Here is a 20,263-nt window from a genome sequence, read left to right on the forward strand (position 1 = left end):
ACATTATTTACATTTGTAACTATATTCATTTCAAATGAGGCAAGTATGGTAGAATAAGGAAAGACTTTCCATCACTGAAATAACAAAGTTTTCGTGATAAATGCGCATAATAAACTAAACTGTTAAATCTGCTTTTACTTCCACTGAATTATGTTTTTTACCAACGTGTCCGTCAAAGTGTTTCCAATACTTTGAGTCTGTTTATCCCTTTTTTGTTCTTTTTTGTTACTATGAATCATGACACATTTCCTTCGGACTGTTCTGCTTCTAAGAATCATTAACCAGTTAGAAGAATAAAAAAACCTTGCTGGTCTATGCGCGGTGTTTCCACCAGGGGGCGATTTAGCGCCACAAAGAAATCTCACGTCCCCCGATTCCCGCTGACCAATCAGGCGGCGGGATATTCTGGCGCTGACCAATCGGGTGTCGGGGTGAGTGGGCCGTTATTCAAGATGCACTCCGCGATGAGGGGGGCATGTGGAGCCGACTGTTGTTGGGACAGATGAGTTTCTCGGAGCCTGAACTTCGGCAGTTCTTGTAAACATGATCTCGCTCTCTTGCGTTTTGGCGCTCGGCTTGTTTTCCTCCGCGCTGGGCAGAGACTTCCAAGTGGGGGGAAACACGCCAGGTGAGAAGAGGCTGCAGTTTGGCAGGGATGGGGTGCGACGGAGTCCGGGGAAACGCAGCGCAGGACTGAATGAACAGACGTGTGCGAGTCTGGCTGACGCGGAGGCAACGCTGCGCGACAGCAGCCACAGCGTAAGTGTCCTCCGCACGTGCGCTCTCCGCCGGGACGGTGTCCGCCTTGCGTTAACGCGCCCCCGTTTGTTAGCGACAGTCGAGCGTGACTCCCCCCCGGTCTGTCCGCGACCAGCCGCCACGCGGAGCTGCGCGGGGTCCGCACCGCAAACGGGGTTCAAACTGAAACCAGCCTGGAAGATGCGAAACATGCGGCAAGACGATTAGTCACGCGCTAAACAGTAGCTTGAAGCCTTTCAGATCTCTGCCTTTTCGGGAATAAAGTTTTTTTTTTCCCGTTAATCGTAATATCATCGTAACATTCATGTTTCTGGACAGTTTATAACTTAAAAAGTTACTTCTAGACTAAAACTGAATCAATAATACATTTTTGCATGTCTAATAAACTTTAGTAATACAAGACTAGAACTGTCAAAAATAATGAAAATGTTCAATTATTGTGTATTATATTGTTAAAAAATTCCTGTCTGACAGGCAAATCAAGACTTTGGGGCTACAACCTTTAACCTTCTTGTACCTGTCATTTTAAACTACGTCACATAGTTTTAGCATAGAGTCACTGATTACAGGCCCAGATTCCCATTCATACGGCTCCTTCATATTCACAGAAATAGACCAACTGCACTGTGTTCCTGCAGGCTGCTCAAAGCCGAGGTTCTCGGCCCGTCGAACAGCCGTCTTGTTTTTTTAATACACTTTCCACCTTTTTAATGTCATGAAAGACCCCAAAACACCTCGTTTCACTTCGGAACAACATGAAGTTCGACTGGACCAACTCTGATGTCCAGAGGAATTTTTAAGAATAACAAGTTGGTCCTAAGCTGCACAGCTCCGCAGGGAAGTCCTCTTGTTGTGTGTGTGTGTGTGTGTGTGTGTGTGTGTGTGTGTGTGTGTGTGTGTGTGTGTGTGTGTGTGTGAGAGAGAGAGAGAGAGAGAGAGAGTGATCGAAGAAGTGGACGTTACATAATTTTTGTGGCTCCGACACCTGGACTAGCTTTTGAGCACGAGAGCGGCTCCGCGACCTCACAGAGAGCAGACTCATCCCGTCTCCTCCGGGTCTCGCTCTCTCTCACATCGGCACATTTTTTCTGCTCGACTTACGCCTGAGCTTTACATTATCACAGCTGCAGGGTTCGCGCAGGGGTCATTGTCTGCATATATAGATGTTCTTTTTCCATGTGCTCCACATTTGATCAGGGTTCTCGGTGTGAACAGCCAGGTTGGAAGCATTCCTGTGCTATTTGAGGACTAATGGACACAGGATGTTCCTCATCAACCAGACTTTGTCTCATTTTCCCTTTTTTTGCGTGTTTGTGTGAAGCCTGGTTTGCAAATAGTTTGGATTATTTTTGTCCTGACTCCATCCTGTAGTCCACCGTTTTCTGTTTTCACTGTAGACTGAAAGTGGGTTGCAGCAGAGCTGGCGTTCCACACAGTGCGAGGGAGAGGCTGAGCGGGTGGGACAGGGGAAGGAGGCAGACGGAGGGAGATTAATGGAAACTTTGCGGCTGTCAAAAGGAAATCCATGACATCAACAAACTAGAGAAAACATTGGAGGTAGGCTCGAAATGCTTCTCACCTTCGCTCATAGGAAATGGAGAGTTACACGTGGAAACTAAGCGCAGCAACAGCATCTCAAGCAGGCACTAGTGGTTCGTGTTCTACCTGCGGCTAATCAGTCAAACCAAGTATTAGCTTGACATCCTCTGGAGACCATGAATGTACCAGGCTTTCCAGCATTCCTCATCAAATGTTTCTTTTTCTGTACGTTTTCAATTAGTACTTTTTCACGCTATTCAACACTTTAAAGACTTTTAATTAAAAATCAAAACAACCGTCTCCGCCCTGCGAAGCCCATCATCAGAGTCCTTCAAGTGTAGGAGCAGAGCCAAAGCGTTTGACCTCCTCCACTGAAGTCTGCCGTGAGTAAACACTGCTGAAGCACAAAGGTTGAAGCCCAGAGCTGAGGGAATAAGGAGCTCGTTGTGCTGACGTCCACATGCCTCCGCCCCCGGGCCCTGTGTCTTACTGCCCGCATTCGCGTCTGTGGACATCTGACTGTACGATGCTTAAGCATACGGTGTTGCTGTTTACTGTAAAAACTAAATGGCTGAGCTGCAGAGGTCAAAGGTCACTGTTGAGAGCTGACGTCGATCCGTAAATAGCACGAGGCCTCGTCTGCATCGAGAGGTCACATAATATTTAGCTTTGCGTGAGCATTGATATTGTTATACAGTATTCAACCCCTCCGTTTTAGTAAAACTGCTTTTCACTTGTTTTGCTCCATCTGACTTTCATTAGAACGCAGTTGATCATTCGGTGACTTGCACTCAGTCCATTCAGCCTTTGTCCAGTCGAGGTTTCAGAGGAACAGATGTTAAATGGTTGGTTAAATTTAACACAGGTGCATGACTAAATCTTGAGGTGCGCTTGAAATGAATCACTCAGTGCTAAGTCAAGTATTTTTGGCAAAGTTCACAAACCTGTTGCTGTTTTCAACGACACCGGACAATTAAACTAGCTCCACACAACTAATGTTACGGTTGGTTCCTCTACAAACCTGGATGATGAACCCATCTGACTCCAGCTCATTTCTCTACTTCTTCTGTAGACACTGTTTTTTTCCCACCTGCCTCAGAAATGTGGTTGGAGCTTGATAGGGTTGTTTTTCTGCCACTTGTTGAAGCCGCTGCTGTTTGAGCTTCGAGTGAGAGATCATGTAGATCAAACTTCAATGCTGCACCATCATTTGTGACTTATAACTTGTTTTACGCTTCATTTGTGAGCAGATATTCACCGTTTACGCTCATTAGCCAATTAGTGTTGTGGTGTTGTTCACCATTGTTGGGTGTTGTGAGTTAGACAAATCATTCAGCTCAGCAGGATGTTTTTTTGTTCATATTGGAAACTGGTGTCCAGCTGTTATAAAACCGAAGCCTAGCTGTAACGGTTTATGCTGGGGAGAGGCAGTGTTGTGTTGCTGCCTCGGACGGCAGGCCACGTTCCACTGGGCTTATTTAGCGGGAGCCTTCCAGCAGGCAGACCCGGACACCTCCTGTGGCTTTATAGAGTGGCACTCAGACCGGCCCGGGTGGAGCTTAGCTCGTGAACAGCCTCTCGCTTGCCAGATGAGAAGAGGTGAGAAACTTGCAGCAACCCCCAAACAAACATGTTTTGCCACTCTGAATGAAGGTCCCGGACGTTGTGTGCAGTCGGACCACTTAATGCAAAGTAAATGTTCGGTTCAGAGGTTCTTTTACTCACTACAAAACTGACCTTTTTACTCCTAGTTTGGCGAATAATAGTCAACGAACGTGCCTCCTCAAACTGTGTGTGCGTTCTCACTGTTGTCTGGATGTCAGAAATTGTCTCTGGCCCCAACTTTGTTATTTAGGCAGGAATGTAGGTCACGCACAGAGTGCATCCAAATGGCCGAGTTACCTTGGACAGTAAGGACAATTCATTCTGTCCCATCGGCCGCTCACACAGACTAAACTGTGTGTGTGTGTCTGTGTGTACGTGTGTGTGTGCATGTGTGTGTCTGTGTGTGTGCGTGTGTGTGTGTGTGCGCGCGTGATTTTAATCAAGCCATAATCCTAAATACCTTAATCCTCAGTCTGCCACGAAACATTTTTTGAATTAACACTATAATTATGTTTGTTCCTTTCTAGTTCTCATTCAAAGTGAGAACCATGGGTTCGCTGTCGCTGGCCTGGGTGGGAGACGGAACAGGGGTGAGTTTGTTACGGTGGCTGAAGGTTTTGCATATCGCTGAGTATCATCGACAGCCACGTCTCCCTCCTTCTCCAGGTGCTGCTGGTCCTGACCACGTTTCAGCTCCCGCGCTTTATGATCCGCTTTGGCCAGTCTAACCTCTACAGGAGGTGAGGAACTGCACTGGATGCTTAATGGGGGAATAAGTGATGTGCTGTTATTAAGTCCAACTGTGCGTGTGCACCAGTGAGGACTACGGGAAGACGTTCACAGATGTGACTCACCTGATCAACCACACCTTCATCCTGACTGAGTTTGGCATTGCCATCAGTCCTGACCACTCGGGCAAGGTCATGCCTCTCACACGTCAACACTAATGACTAATACCCCTACTCTATCTATGCATGATGGTAACCATGGTAATCATCTGTTCAGGTGATCCTGACCGGCGACGTGTCGGACGTTGGGGGATTTCAACTGTTTCGCTCCCAGGACTTCGGCAGCACCTTTGTTCCAGGCATTCTGCCTTTCGAGCCCCTCATTCAGATGCTGTACAACCCGGCAGACTCCAATGTGCTTCTGACGCTCAGCCTGAAGGTAGCAGAGCGGCAATGCGGCCGCACAGGAATCTCAGAGAGTGTGAACTAGACAAACATTGATCCTTTAATGAGATCGGATTGCTTCCTAAAGCACAACTAATACTCATCCGTTCTGTTCATACTTTTTTCTCCAAGTTGGACCTTTGGCTGTCTGAGGACTTTGGCGCCACCTGGAGGAAGCTCCATGACCGTGCGTGCTTGGTCAGATGGTGAGCATTGCCATCTTCTCAAACATATAGTTTTTACAGATGCTGTAATAAACATGTGACACTGTCAGAGTTCTTGGAGGTCTGAGATTTGCAAACAGCAGAGGGATGAGGTAAAATGACGCTACGACATGAAAGCTGAAAGATCAATGACAACATAAATCCACCTCTAACCCGTAAGACGCGGATCCGCTTCGTCCATGTTGTGCCTTCACGTGCAGTGCGTGCCGTTCGTCCCTCGCTGCTGTTCCAGCTGTCTCTCTCTCTCTCGCTGCAGTCCGATCCGAGGATCAAGTCTCCCGACGCGGGTTTGATCGGAGCTCCTCGGTTCACATGAGGCTGCGGCGGCCGTCTGCCGCTGTTAGCGCTGCGTTGTGGTGGCTCCGCGTGACCACGGCTGTCATTTAAAGGCCCCGGCCTACATGGACTGGCCGAGTGAGCGAGCAGAGACTGCTGTCAGGGTGAATCATGAGTCAGCAGCAGCATTCTCATTCCGCCCACAGTCCTTGAACCAGCAGAATGTTTGCCGTGTGAAAACATTCGTCCACTTTGGCAGCGAGCAAAGCTTAGAGCACAGCTGGGGGGGGCGGGGTCAGCGTGTGTCCCGCTCACACAGCACTTAGAAGGAACCACAACCTTGATCTGTGATCTCTACAAATTCCTAAAGTGGATTTAATTCACTCAGAGACAACTTTCACATGCTGAAAGCACAATTGGCTCCTTTGCTTTCGATTTCACGCCTGGTTGTTTTTCTTCTTCCATCCGCAGGGGTCCAAACAACAGCATCTACTTCACAGCAGCCTACAATAATTCATGCAGTGAGTACAGACGGCGCGGTCGCGCGTGCACTCGCAAAACACATATAGTAACCTCACTTTGTCCCTTTCAGACGATAAAGGAACGCTGGAGTTAATAAAGACGAGCGACTACGGTCGAAGCTTCTCGACCATCGCGAAAAGTGTCTTCTCCTTCGTGCTGGGAGGGAAGTTCGTCTTTGCCTCCATCATGACTGGCACGGTGTGTGCGTCTGTCCAGTTGAAGCTACAGGATGTGTGTATGTGTCCGTATGAATGAAATCAATTTTCTAATCAATTTTTCCTCTTCGTCCGCGCGTCTGTGTCTTAGGGCACGGAGCGCATGATCCACGTGTCCGTGGACGGAGGTGAGGTGTGGAACATCGCTCAGGTGCCCACCGTCAACCACGAGCAGTTCTACTCCATCCTGGCAGCCACGCAGGACATGATATTCATGCACGTGGACGACGCCGGCGACTCCGGCGTCGGAACCGTCTACGTGTCCGACGACAGGGGGACCGTGTTCTCCAAGTCCCTGGAGCGACACCTCTACACGCTCACAGGAAGTGACACGGACTTCTCCGCCGTCTCCTCCCTCAGGGGCGTCTACATGACCAGCGTGCTCACGGAGGGTCAGGCAGCAGCTAGTCTCAGATTCACACAGGCTGAGTGGCCTTAAATGCTCTTTGCTGCTGTACAGAGTAACTGTGTGCTTTGTAGACGGTGCAGTGGAATCGGTCATCACCTTCGACCAAGGAGCAAAGTGGCAGGCGCTGCGCAGACCTGAGAACAGCCACTGTGACACCGAGACCTCTGCTAACAGGCCCACCAGAGTAGGAAACACACACACACACACACACACACTGCTGACATATGAATAATCATAGGAGCTGCACGTGTCTCTGCCGTGTGGACGTTGTGACCATTTGCCGTGGATGTGTCCTCACAGTGCACACTTCACATCCACGGCTCCTACAGCACCAGCATGAAGATGAACGTCCCCATGCTGCCTCTGTCCCAGCCCAGCGCTCTGGGCCTCATCCTGGCGCACGGTATGAACACACAGACGCACACACACACACACACTCGAGTGAACGTGCGTTAACGCCGCCTCCGGCCCTTTTCTGCAGGCAGCGTTGGCGACGCTGAGTCGACGGTGTGGCCGGACGTGTACGTGTCCGATGACGGCGGCTACACGTGGCTCCTGGCTCTCAGGGGCCCTCATCACTACGCCATCCTAGACTCGGGGGGCCTGCTGGTGGCTGTGGAGCACACCAATTCACCCGTCAACCAGATCAAGTAGGAATAACAGATCGGACCATTTCTTATCGTTGTCGTGTGCGTTGCACCAATTCAACCAAACTCTGTTCCTATTCCCTTCATCCGTCAGGTTTTCAACTGACGAGGGGCAGTGCTGGCATACGTACAACTTCACCAATGACCCAATCCACTTCAGTGGGCTGGACAGCGAGCCCGGGTCCCGCTCCATGAACGTCAGCCTGTGGGGCTACAGGAACGACTTCAACAAATGGGTGGTGATCACCGTGGACTTCCAAAAACTCCTCACCAGAGACTGTGAGTGCGTGGGAGAGGACGGGTGGGATTCAGCAACTGCTGCCTTTTAATGTGCGTATGTGCAGGCACGGAAGCCGACTACGTGGAGTGGCTGGCCCACTCTGCGGACCCCGCCGGGTCCAGCGATGGCTGCGTGCTGGGCTACAAGGAGACCTTCCTGCGTCTGAGGAAAGACTCCGTGTGCTGGAAGGGGAGAGACTACGCCATGACCCAGAGAGCGTCTGCCTGCCCGTGCACACTGGGGGATTATCACTGGTATGTCTTTGTTCCGCCCGTGGCCCCTTTGGATTCACTGGTGTTGATGGTAGTTAAACCGTGTTTGCTACAGTTAAGAAACTTGATCAATTTTGAGATTTTTTCAAAGCCACAAAGTAAATTTAAAGCTTGAGCCTCACATTAACACACAAGTTGCTTTTATTTTTCACACGGGAAAATGAATATGGGGAATGCATGATTGTTAACTTTTCTGCTAGCATCTGACCTACATGCGCCTCATGCCAAGTAGCTGTATATGCTAACACTGTATTGCCTTTCAGTGACTTTGGCTACTACCGACCAGACAACAGCTCCGAGTGTGTGGAGCAGGAGGAGATGAAGGGGCGTCCCCTGGAGTTCTGTTTGAACGGAACCACTGAACAGCTGCAGACCAGTGGGTGAGGATGGTTTTACCTTCTAGCTTCACTCACTTTAAGCCACATGTTAGTTTTTATGGGAATGTGGAGAAATTAAGGAGTTGAAGTTAAAGCCTTTTAAGTCAGATTTTTAATTTGACTACACAGTTGAAGCAAAAGGGGGAACAAGCGTTTTCTCTGTAGCTCTCGTGTCCATATTTCTTCTGCTTGTGTCGTTTTCTTTGGAGTTTGTGATGTCACCATTTACAGCCTTTTCGCATCCTCTGCCTTTAAGTTACCGAAAGATTCCAGGAGACCAGTGTGAAGGAGGTTTCCAGCCGGAGAGGAAGGAAACCAACCTGTGGAGGATGTGCATCAGCAGTGCCCTTTATCCAGATTCTCTGGTTCGTCTGGCTGTTTGAGAGTCTTACTGGACTGTCTGCACAGTAGAACTATGTCTCCCTGATCATCTCCATACAGTAACATCCTGATGCTCTCTACAGATCCACTTAATCTCTTCCTCTCTCTATTTCTGTGACAACAGAGCGAATCCACTCCTCCAAACACGGCTGTCGTGGTGCTGGTTGTCATAGCGATCCTTCTGACGAGCGCTGTCGTGGGAGTTTGGCTGATTAAGAAATACGTCTGTGGAGGCCGGTCAGTAAATCAAACGTCACCTTTACTCAACCACCCCAGGAAACTCTGCACACACTGTATGCTGTTGTTTTCCACGTGTCCTCTTTAGGTTTCTTGTCCACCGATACTCTGTCATGAGGGAAAATGTCGAGGCCAACAAAATAGAAGGTGTTGACGATGTTGACACCCACTACATGGAGACAGGAAAAGCTCAGTACAATGAGGATTCAGATCAGGTATGCTGTGTAAAGAGCACTGCATTGTGTTAGTACGTCCATCTGTGACCTCGTTTATTGTTTGTGTGTTTTCATAGGACCTGCTAGAATAAGTCTCAGCACGCTCTGTAACGATGCCTCAGCACCTACTGCTTCCACATGCTGATTAACAGCTGCTTCCCACGTCTCGCTTTCCCCTGGTGGCTGGAGGACTCGGCAGCAGCGGGGCCATTTCTCCCATTGCTTCCTTATATCAGTTGAGGCCCCACAAAAAAAGGCAGATCGCTGGTTTGGGGAGGGGAAACAAATCTTCTCCATTCCCTGGAGAGCTTGTGTGCGTTCTGTCGGAGCGAGTTCTGTCAAGTTGGTTGAGATTGAATATGTTTCCGCGCTGACCAGAGAAGAAATGGCCTTTCCTGATGCGACGCACTGCAAAAGCTCAATACTGAGGCTGTCATATATAAGCCTGATATTCTTTTAGGAGGAAGTCAAGCAACAGAACGCAGGAAATTATCTGTAGGTTTTAGCTCAGAGATTTTGTCTGCTGTCAAGATTAGTTTTTTCTGTTCTGTAAATATAAACTTAAACAGGCTCCTTCCTTCATCCGTTGTCACTTCCCATTTAAATAGCAGATATAGTTTATTAGTTTATACTGTATCAGAACCAATATGTGTTTAGATACAAAATGTCACCTGACACCAATGAAAGCAGAAAATTGTCACTATTTAATTAGGAAGATAAATTTAATAATCATACCAGATAATGTTAACAATCATTATTAAATAGTTTAAATTGGTAGATGAGACAAACAGTAATGAAGTAGCAACCAAAGTATCAAATGGTATATAAAGGTTGCTAGTAAATAAAAAAACTGATTAGAAAGCATGTAATAATTATTCCTAAAACGTCTTAGCACCCAGTGAAACTAACATCTTTATAATTAGTCATAGAAGCAGTTTTTACAGTGTACCTTCTAACAACCAATTTCTTCTGCTCCCCTGTTTGTGTGTGTGTGTGTGTGTGTGTGTGTGTGTGTGTGTGTGTGTGTGTGTGTGTGTGTGTGTGTGTGTGTGTGTGTGTGTGTGTGTGTGTACTTGTTCTAGTACTCGTACTTGCGTCAAAGTGAGAACAATAAAACGTATTTTCCTACCAAATGGAGGACATTTTAACAAAGTGAGGACATTTTGGACGCTAGTCCTTTAAAGGCCTGTTTGAGGGTTTAGATGTGATTTTAGGGCTAAGGTTAGAATTGAGTTTTTGTTCGGATTAGAGCAAAGGTTAGAGGTCTGCCTTTACTGTAGGTGTGATGGTTAGGGTTACGGGCTAGAAAAGGCAATGGAGGTCCTCACTTCTATGTAAGTACAAGTGTGTGTGTGTGTGTGTGTGTGTGTGTGTTTGGTGGAAATGAAAGACTTGAATTGTTTGCCAAAGCACTTTTGCTGTTTAATTTTCTAGCTGAAACTGAACTCATTTTAAAACAGACCCTTTACTTGAACTTTTAGATATTTCTGTGAAGGCTCATTGTGTTACTGTTGCGTTATTGTGTTTTGCATTTGCTTTTGTGTGGTGTTTTCCATATACAGTATAGCCAATACCAATATGCATTTGTCTGTAGATCTTAATGTGGGTGCAGCCAAAATTATCCGAATAATCATTTTTAAAGAGCACACTACAAATTTGGCAACAGAAGAACTGTCACAGTGTCAGTCAATCTATAGTCTGTGACATATTACCATAAAACTATTAGGATACTACTGTATAAATCTTCTTTTGTTTAGCAATGTCCAAACTAATTCTCAGAGGTTGCATGATATTTACAGTAATAATAAAACAAAAGTTTAATGTGAGACCATTTTTACAAGTATGACAGGTCCCTTAATATTTTGCTGGCTATCATTTTTGGGCTGCATTCTAAAACCTGTCAAATTAAAAACAAGCAGGGCTTTGGTCCGCTGTTTGTATTCTCCAGCAGAGGCAATAATACCCCAGCGAATAAGCTAAAATGGCCTAATGTAGAGGCATATTCTCAAGGTTTGTTGGATGGTTGCTTGCTGTTCCATTATTTACGCATGTGTTAGAACAAAGCCAGCTATTTACTGGATCCAATGATGTGTTTTGCACTGTAAATACAGATCTGTGAAAATGTTGCATTTGTGACTCCTTGTACATGTAAAGTTTAAAACACGAGGGCCGTGAATTGTGATCTTCCATTCAGTTTTCTTTGCTGATATCGTAGCGCGTTTTTAAATTAAACCACCTTGTAGCATAGATGATGAGTAACTTTGATGCCTTTATTGAATTAGTCAAGACAAACTCTTGTAGATCGTTTCAGTTAGGTTTGGGTTATGTCAATAAAATATACAATCCAATTCTGGCAATAAGATTATGTAAAAATATGAATGTAAAGAATTGCATCTGCTACTAGCATGTGACACCTGTAACAGTATTATGAAATTATGATTATAATGAATATTGTTTTTAATATGCTGCTGATGCTGAAATGAACATGACAACTGTCTTCCTGAATTTAAAATATACAAATATACATATATATTTAAAATATATAAAAATACAGGTTATAAAGCTATATCAAGATAATAAACAAGCACAGTCCTTAAAATCAAGCAGATTTAAACTATTTGCATTATTCAGTACTGCATATACTAAGTTATATGGAGTTGGATGAACTATTGTATATAAATTTACAATGACCTATAATTTATAGTAGGCATTTCTAAGTATATTGTTTGAGCTGTCAGCTTATGAAAAATCACTGTTTGTCTAATTCTATATTCACCTGTTGAACATAAAACATTACAATATATATTGAGAGAAGACAAATACGCCGGCCTTGTTGCAGGTGTCAGTGACCAACATCTGGCGGTAGGGGGCGACACGTCGGCCTCTTGTGTAACTGTCACCGGAAGTTATTTAGATCAATTCATCGTTTGAATCTGTAGTTCAGTTAGTTGCTAGTTGGGGATAAGCAATGGGGAAAACTTAAATTGGACTATCTGAGTGTATACGTTCTACGATGTCGTGCAAATGCAAAAGCCAGCGTTGTGTGTGGAGCAATGTCGAAGCTGTGAAGTAATGACAACTCATCACGGTGAGGAGGCGTTTAACGGCCGTGTCTTTGAGACGTTAGCCCGCCTGCTAAGCTAGCAGCTAACGTTAGCGCTGCCGTTGCGATAGTGGGCTAACCAGCTAAGGCATTAGCTAATAACGATAGCACATTCGCCACCTGCCACAGATAAGCAGATGTCCCGGGTAGTGTGCCATGGGAATTCCTCGTGCATTCTGGTATTTTCCCGTACATTTTTGCGAATCTAGCTACCTTTTCTAGTGTAGTGCACGAAAATGAGGCGTATCCATACAGGCCTCGCTATTTGTACGTAATAACAGTAGTTGCAAAAGGAAAAGTAAAAACGCTCGTAGCATATTGATCTTGAAGTTGCTGTCGTGTAGTTTTTTTGCATACAAGTTGACCAAACTATTTTGTGTTCATTGAGTTGTTTCTTGTAATTTTATTTTAAAGGTTTTATTTTTGTTTATAATTCCAGACGTTCGTTTACTATGAGCTCTCTATCAGCCCACTCTCCGACATCAAGTTCGTCATGCAGGACACTGCCTGGAGAGGGAAATCAGGTACGACAGGATATGATTAGACAGCTGCTCCGCACTAATGGTGGATAAACATATGTATGATTTATGTTTGATGCTAAAAAGTGCTACTCCACCCGCCGCTAAATATTAGGTGCAGCCCAAAGCCCCTCTCCTACAGATTCTGCGTGTGGCCGGAGCCCAGGAAGATGTCTTCACACTGAAGGAGGTTGGCTTGTGTAGTGATTTTAGTTTCTCAGCGCGCAAACCTGTTGAACTGGCTCACCGATAGCTGGTAAGATGAGCCCTGTATGTGGTTTGTGCTAAAATCCAGTGTCTTGTCTAGGTGATGCACTATTTGGGACAGTATATCATGGGGAAGCAACTGTATGACAAACAGAGGCAGCACATTGTCCACTGTCAAGATGACCCTTTGGGAGAGCTGCTGGAAGTGGAGAGCTTCTCCGTCAAGAACCCGAGGTATGAGATATATATACTGTGCAAATCTACATATTTTAAAGGTGTCTACTATAAGCTATTTTTTATTTTTTAAAACAGCCCGGTGTATGACATGCTGAAGAAATATGTGGTTGTTCTTGGTAACAGTGGTAAGTGACCTTTTCATTTAATGTTTTCGTACATTTTAATGTGAAATTAAGTTTATGTCAACAGGTATAAAAAAAGATCTGGGCAATATTTATACACAATTTGTAGAATTATGCCATGGTATAACTGTGGTGAGTGTACAATATATTGTCTTTTTAATTTAAATCTTATCCATAGTATGTTTCAAAATCCCCGGGAAGATGATTGCCCTGCCACTATATTCCCTCTATGGAGACAAACATGTTTCTTGTTGTTTACATTGTGACTGTGATAGTACAACTAATGTGGGGATTCTGGATAGGACCAGAAGAACCTATTTTTCTGTCTAGTTCACAAAACCACAGAAGAAGAAGCGGGAGACCTTGAGAGAGTTTGTTGTGCTATAATAAAGGGTGGGGGTGTCTGTTTTTTTTGTTACTGTGTCTTATCTGAAATGCAGACGCTGCAGAGAATCTTTCTGTGGGCCGTGAATGTGTTGAGGGCGGAGTGGAGGATCGTGGTCAGGTAAAGCTGAAGCATGGTGCTCAGAAGAAACGGAGTCCCCCAGCCATTCTCACCTCACAGCACTTGTAAAAACAAAAAGACAGGACTAACAGGCTCATTAGCATAGTTTAAGAATAAATATTTAAAAATGCTGTTTTTATGACAAAGGGTTCCATATACTCTTCCTACAGCAATTGTAACACTAGACTTAGTGTAACACTCTTTTACTAAGTCTGTGAAGATGAGCCTCTGTTTGCCTGTGTGTAGTGAGCAGAGAGGCCAAGGGCTGCTGTCTTCGTTGGTGTGCATTTGTACAGAGTGGCACCGTCTCTGTACAACTCCATCCCTGGTTTGGTCTGGTGGCTTTGTTTTTGCTAGCAGATTGTTGCAGCCCACCAGCTCCACCCAGTGGATGGGGGGCAGAGTCATTGTCTCTGTCTGTCTCAGAGTTCTCTTCTCTGCTAATAACTGGAGGATCACAGCTCCTGATCAGGCACAGGGCCTAACAATGTCCCTAAACCTCTCCACCCATCCCCCTCGTTCCTTTACCCGTCTTTCCTACCCCCCTATCAAAACTTTACTTTGTAGACTTTGTTGTATGCTCACTTATGTCGTTCTAGTAAATTTGGAACTACAGCGTGTTCATATGAATCAAATTAATTGCTACATTCCTCTTTGCTGCATGTACTAAATCTGCTCCAGAGAGCTGACAAAGTGCAGCACTGATTATACTCGTTTGATCAAATGTTGTTGTTTTTTTCTCATCTCTCTTTCGTAATAAGACTAAGACTCTTAGTTATCAAGAAGTATATATGTATTGCTTTTTATAATAAGTAATTATTAACTTCCACTATTTAGATTGCTCAATTTAAACATATTTTTTGTGGTCTGTTTTTCTTTGGCTTTGTGCCCTTCAGTGCCACAGTTCCCCCCCTAAATTTGTTCTGACCTCCTTTCCCTATGATGCCCTCCAATTGACCCAACCCCTTGCTCCCTGAACCACCATCCACTCCCAGAGGCCTCTTGAAAAGGAGCTGTGAGTCCTCCAAGTGCCCAGTCATGGTCCTGTCTTCTAAATTTTGTCTTTCTAATTTTTTACATTGTAGATCTGTGGAGGAGTGGTCAAAGCAGGACTAGAGGCTTGTAGTGGTGGGCCTCTCCTGCAGACCCCCTCTCAGAGGCGACCTCGTGAGCCAGATGAAGGTAAATTTTGTTAATTGCTCAGGAATATGTTTGTCACCAAAATTGTTAAAAATGTGTTATAAAACTGTTCAAAAACTTGCCAGACTCTCTCGAAGGAATGCCGCGGTCAGCCTGCAAACGACCCAAATTGGATGTTACTTTAGAAGAGTGGGACCTCTCTGGCCTCCCTTGGTGGTTTTTGGGTAACCTCCGTAGTAACTACAGCTGCAGGAGCAATGGGTCCACAGACATTCACACAAACCAAGTAAGAAGCCTCGTTTGTTGTTTGGTTTTATAGCACTGCAGTAAACAGAATCTGAGTCGAATCAAGTTGTCACTACTTGTCCAGCGAAACAAATTGAACGGTAACAATGGTGGTCTGACTGATGTGTCAGCTGTCGCCCGCACAGGAGGAAGACACTGCTATTGTGTCGGACACTACCGATGACCTCTGGTTCCTGACTGAAGGTGAGAGTGAACAGGTCAGTGTGGAGATGAAAGAGGCTGCACTGGAGGAAGGCAGCAGAGGAGAAGGGGAGGCCCCACCTGAGGATGATGATGGAGGCGGTAAAGAGGAAAAGGCAGATCGAGAGGTGAGTTGTTGTATTTTAATATATGAACATTCTATAAATATGATTTATTAAAAAAATTGAAGGAGCGTGGCTGATATAATTAATCAAAATTATCTATATATTTGTGCAGATGCAGGAGGAGCCAGATGACGACTCTCAGTGCCTGAGCGATGATACGGATACAGAGGTTTCCACACAGGTCTGTGGATTTTTATTTCCCTTTTTGCATTTTGTATTTGTGGATTTCAGTCTAAAGGTGTCTTACTTTTGTGTTTTCCTCTTAGGATGCATGGCAGTGCACAGAGTGTAAGAAGTATAATACACCTCTCCAGAGGTATTGTGTTCGCTGCTGGGCTCTACAGAAGAACTGGTACAAAGATGTTCCTCGACTCGTCCATTCCCTTTCTGTTCCTGACATCGCAGCATGTAGCTCTCTTATCGCCCAAGATGAGGATGATGACAGCGAGGCAGGCTTCGATGTCCCAGACTGCACCCGAACAGTGTCTGACCCTGTTATCCTGCCCTCCCATTCCACTGCAGACCGACCATTGCCCCCTATGGCCATGGGAAAAGACAAGCGGCCGCGGCCCGCCAGCTTCCACAAGGATGAGGTGCTGTCGGGAGGGGAGAGTCAGGAAAATCTAGGCATGGAGGTTGAGGAAGTCAGGCCTGAGGCTCTGCTGGAACCCTGCAAGCTCTGCCGAGTGCGACCGCGTAATGGAAACATAATACACGGTCGTACAGCTCATCTGCTTACGTGCTTCCCCTGTGCGAGGAGGCTGCACAAGTTCCAGGCTCCTTGTCCAGGATGTGGAAAGATCATTCAGAAGGTTATTAAGATATTTATTCTCTAAAATTCACAGCAGTTCTAATTTAAGAGTTGTATTTGAAAACCATTTGATCATACATGCATGCACAATGCTCTGCTCGTCGACTGGCACACAAGTTGTGCACCTTAACGTACCTAAAAATAAGAGCACCTGGTGAAACTTGTTTTTGCCTGTATGGGTTACTCTGCATTATTATTGGTGATACAAACCTGGACTGGAACGTTCCTCATACCAAATGCTTGTATTGGTGCCACAATTATTTAAGAGACAAGCAAATTATATATTTATTAGATGCCATCAGGTGCTTCTTTCCTTTGCGTTTAAGTTGTGCTGTTTGAGAGATGATAGTGCTTGTTTTGTTGTCTTTTAAATGTTTTGCCTCCTAGATTCACAAATTCCATTTTCCTGACAAAGCTGCATTATGGCTTTTTTTAAGTAATATATCCTGTAGTACATAAAGCATTTTTTTTATCTTGCCTAGACTCTTAAGATTCGAGTTAGAAAGACAAGACTAAAGATGAGCAGTTCCTAAAACAATTTATCCACATTTAAATATAAATATTCTTAAATGTTCTATTCTCACAAAATGAATGTACTATGATATATGTGGTCACTAAAGTTCCATTTCTCTCAACCCCATACTGTAGAACTGAACTAAACCTGTTTGAGAAGAGTTTCAGCTGGTAAAATGCTTTGTTGTGCATGCAGTTGCCGTCGTACTTACCGGGTTAATTCCGTGTGCTCGTTCTGACTTTAGAATTTTTTTGTATGTTGTTTTTGTATTTAATTTATTTATAATTGTTTTCTTTAGATGACCAACATAAATGAAGCAGAAAAGGCAGCACTTGTTACAGAGTTGTATTGTTGATTTTCCAGCAGCGTGTTTTCTGAAAACTGTGCCATCGCTGAAAATGTCCGTGCCGTAGTCGTGGGGGGTCGGAGGACTGATTGATGCATTACACTGCCAAGTAATGACTTTAATTTGTATATAACAGATTTTATTTTACTGCTAATGCATTTTGTGAAAGTTCTATTGCTGGCCTATGTATAAACTACCTTATTTCAGTAAATGTGTGATCTATCTATAGATGCGGTATGCGCTTTATTCAAGCCTAATCTTTCTGCCAGCAGGTGGAGATATGTCTCCATTACTGTGTCTGATGCCCACAGAAGCTGTACAGTGTTTAGCACCAGCACTAAGCTGTGTGAAAGCTATATTAGCTTAATAAAACCTTTAAAGAAATAGCGAAGTCTGTATTTATCGACATCATTGTGCACTCTGAGATACGAACCTCCTCTAGATATCGAGCTCAAAGGTGATTTAGTCCTTATTAAACTGCCCGTGATGGTCCACGACGATGAAACAAAGACATTGGGTGGCATTAACTGAAAATACAAATGTAATGTGTTCACACATGGTACAGCCAATATACCTGTTCTTTCCTATTAGCCGCTAAATAAAGTCACTTGTTTTGTGGAGCAGTAATAGGGGGGGGGTTAATAGTGTGATTTATTTGACTTTCTCTCCAAAGGGCTTGTACCTGCAGTGTTTGTGTGCTTTGACTAAAGACTAAGTCATTGAATGACCGGCCAGCTGTCAGAGTGTCCTCTCGTTGGCTCCAGCACCTGCAATCCCCCCTTTGCTTACTCACTGTGTGTGTATAGATTTAAAGTCCGCACTAATTGATTAAATGACTTCAGACCTCATTCGATACACTGTTATTCAAAGGTTTATATGTTTCATATTTTAAAGGCTCACTACGTAACAAATGACAGCTCTTATTGAATGCGGAGGGGCAGAAACGCAGTACGTCATAAAACGCAGTGAGCGTTCTGCTTGATTAAAGGCATTATTGCCCCTACTAACAAACGGCTTATTAGAGAGTCGAGGGCTTGGCCGTCCTCCCTGTGACTTGCATAAAGCACTCACCGCTCTCAGCTGCTGCACCAGAATGGTTGCGCGCTCGCTCTGTGGCGTCTGGCGTGACTCAGAGCGTGGAGGCATCACACCGCTGGTGACATGGCACCGGAGGCTTGGCAGCTCTACACTGGCGCAGCCCAGAGAGTTATGAGGGACCTGGATGTTTCCATCCCGACATCCCAGAATAACTTAACACAATATCTGTTTATCCCCTATAGCATATGGAAAACTTCCTGGAGGCAGAGCAGGACGGAGCTAAACACCGGCGTTGGTCACCTTTGTAAACATACACCGTACTTCACTCTCCTCTTCCTGTGTCGTGGACCTGCATTCCTCCAGCATGCCGCGCTTCACCCTGTTTACTTTCTTCTGGCTGTGTGTAGATACTGGTAACAGTATCTGTGTGTCCAGGACCCTCGGTTCCTCCTCAGCACTGACACACACACACACGCACGCACATTCCTACTGTTGTGTCCGGCCATTCGGTCGCTGCAGAAACGGGGCCTTCTAAATCCGTCCCGGCGCTGACACGGGAGAAGGTCAGCGAAGCCCGACGAGAAAAACAGAGCGGGAAGAATGGACGGAGACAATATGAGACGGAACAAGGTGGGGACAGAGTGAGAGACACGCGACACTCGGGCATGAGATCCGAGAAGAAGCCGAGCGGAGCTTGTCTCTTTTTTTGCACTCACAGCAGGAAGTCAGATATGAAAGATGAACCCGAGAAGCTGCTCCGAGGGGAATCGGCCTCGTCTGCACACTCACACATAGTGATGGGCCGCTTTGTGTTGTCCTGCGTGTGTCTGTGCGTCCATCGGCATGTCTGGAACACACTGTATGTCATGTAAATAAACTGGACGGTCGCAGCAGAAGGTATTCACAGTGAATAACTCCAGGGCGACCATGTGCCGCAAAGCATGTTAGTGGGAAGTGGGTTATGTACGCGCGCATGAGCGCGGACGTGCGTCCGAGCCTGGCAGCGAGCGGGATGCCAGCGAAGGGAAGGGCAGTGGACGGATCAGGGGCTCGGTCCATTCCTGCGACTTAACATGACACCACTTGCACTAAGACGGCGACAGCTGCGAATGCGCATGCCGGCCGCTCTGTTTGTTGTAGGGGATTACTGCGCGATAAAAGCCCCCAGTGAGCGGCAGCGCGGCCGGGCTGCGGGACTACTGCCCCCCCCCCCCCCCCCCCCGGCTTCGAAAGCCTCCCTCCAGGGCAAACACAGGTGGGCCGCCTCGCCCCCCAGCGCCGCTGAATGAATGGGAGCATTCACGTCACGTCGCCGCCGGACGTCAATCGAGCGGAGCAGCGCCGCGCCTCCGGTGCGTTACGCAACAGAAATAGTGGAGCGCGTGCACAGAGAATCAGCCGTGACTGCCCCCGTTCGACTGTTTCATAGGAGTCGGGCTGGGTGTTAATCATCGGGGAGGAGAGCAGCGCTTTGTGATCTCTCCCCATCAGTGTTGTGTAAGTCGGTGTGATATCTCCATTATCTGAGACGGGCGAGCTCAGCGAAAGACGCCTACCACGCGCTTCACAAACCGAGCCGCAGTTATCGCGGTGACAGCACAGAAAGTGAAGCGTACGCAGGCATCTGTTGCTGTAACTATGGCAACTGTGTCCTCGCCCAGAGGCACTTACCACATCATTTTGTTGGATGAGGCCAGAGTTAAGAAAGAGCTCTGCAGTTTATAGGGTGATCACAAACCATCTCATTTAAACCCTGAGAAGATCACACACACACACGCACGCACGCACGCACGCACGCACGCACGCACGCACGCACACACACACACACACACACACACACACACACACACACACACACACACACACACACACACACATATCTTCTAGCTTATTCTGCATAAACTGTACTGCTGCTACTGTGTTTCTTGATTTTGTTAATATATGAGAACATTTCCAGCCACGGTGTTGAGCTTTAGAGTGT

At 45.9% G+C, this 20,263-nt stretch overlaps 2 protein-coding genes across 6 annotated transcripts; both read left to right on the forward strand.

Annotated features, from left to right (window-relative positions):
• The first annotated feature begins 455 nt into the window (after positions 1-455).
• Positions 456-11,377, forward strand: LOC114855942 (sortilin-like). 2 transcript variants are annotated; one of them, XM_029151478.3, is made up of 19 exons: positions 456-759; positions 4,431-4,493; positions 4,570-4,643; positions 4,721-4,823; positions 4,909-5,070; positions 5,208-5,281; positions 6,047-6,096; positions 6,168-6,295; positions 6,404-6,704; positions 6,793-6,905; positions 7,022-7,124; positions 7,203-7,371; positions 7,463-7,647; positions 7,713-7,902; positions 8,184-8,300; positions 8,554-8,662; positions 8,803-8,915; positions 9,004-9,130; positions 9,208-11,377. In XM_029151478.3, exons 1-19 carry the CDS (start codon positions 544-546, stop codon positions 9,220-9,222), a joined length of 2,412 nt encoding a protein of 803 aa, XP_029007311.1. In that variant the 5' UTR covers positions 456-543; the 3' UTR covers positions 9,223-11,377. The 2 variants fall into 2 exon arrangements, with proteins under 2 accessions (XP_029007311.1, XP_055365321.1); XM_055509346.1 differs by lacking the exon at positions 456-759 and adding an exon at positions 2,242-2,316.
• Positions 11,378-12,018: 641 nt separating this feature from the next.
• Positions 12,019-17,624, forward strand: mdm4 (MDM4 regulator of p53). Of its 4 annotated transcripts, none has more exons than XM_029151199.3 (11): positions 12,031-12,218; positions 12,673-12,757; positions 12,867-12,941; positions 13,059-13,192; positions 13,271-13,320; positions 13,758-13,822; positions 14,908-15,004; positions 15,088-15,248; positions 15,394-15,576; positions 15,686-15,754; positions 15,840-17,624. In XM_029151199.3, the coding sequence occupies exons 2-11, from the start codon at positions 12,686-12,688 to the stop codon at positions 16,407-16,409; spliced, it is 1,476 nt and encodes a 491-aa protein (XP_029007032.1). In that variant the 5' UTR covers positions 12,031-12,218; positions 12,673-12,685; the 3' UTR covers positions 16,410-17,624. The 4 variants fall into 4 exon arrangements, 3 of the variants coding, with proteins under 3 accessions (XP_029007032.1, XP_029007030.1, XP_029007031.1); XM_029151197.3 differs by having other exon boundaries at positions 12,032-12,218; positions 15,379-15,576; XM_029151198.3 differs by lacking the exon at positions 12,031-12,218 and adding an exon at positions 12,352-12,412 and having other exon boundaries at positions 15,379-15,576.
• The last annotated feature ends 2,639 nt before the right edge of the window (positions 17,625-20,263 follow it).

Source organism: Betta splendens, chromosome 5, assembly GCF_900634795.4.
Source record: "Betta splendens chromosome 5, fBetSpl5.4, whole genome shotgun sequence".
NCBI classification, from domain to species: Eukaryota; Metazoa; Chordata; class Actinopteri; order Anabantiformes; family Osphronemidae; genus Betta; species Betta splendens.

What these genes read in the sequence shown, in the direction of transcription:
- LOC114855942 (XM_029151478.3), top strand. Translation starts at nt 544, where the DNA reads ATGATCTCGCTCTCTTGCGTTTTGGCGCTCGGCTTGTTTTCCTCCGCG. An exon ending in GTCCTGACCACTCGGGCAAG is followed by an intron (nt 4,824 to 4,908) that starts GTCATGCCTCTC and finishes TCATCTGTTCAG; the next exon opens with GTGATCCTGACCGGCGACGT. An exon ending in AGCCTACAATAATTCATGCA is followed by an intron (nt 6,097 to 6,167) that starts GTGAGTACAGAC and finishes TGTCCCTTTCAG; the next exon opens with ACGATAAAGGAACGCTGGAG.
- mdm4 (XM_029151197.3), top strand. Translation starts at nt 12,686, where the DNA reads ATGAGCTCTCTATCAGCCCACTCTCCGACATCAAGTTCGTCATGCAGG. An exon ending in GGTTGTTCTTGGTAACAGTG is followed by an intron (nt 13,321 to 13,757) that starts GTAAGTGACCTT and finishes TCTGAAATGCAG; the next exon opens with ACGCTGCAGAGAATCTTTCT. An exon ending in ATACAGAGGTTTCCACACAG is followed by an intron (nt 15,755 to 15,839) that starts GTCTGTGGATTT and finishes TTTTCCTCTTAG; the next exon opens with GATGCATGGCAGTGCACAGA.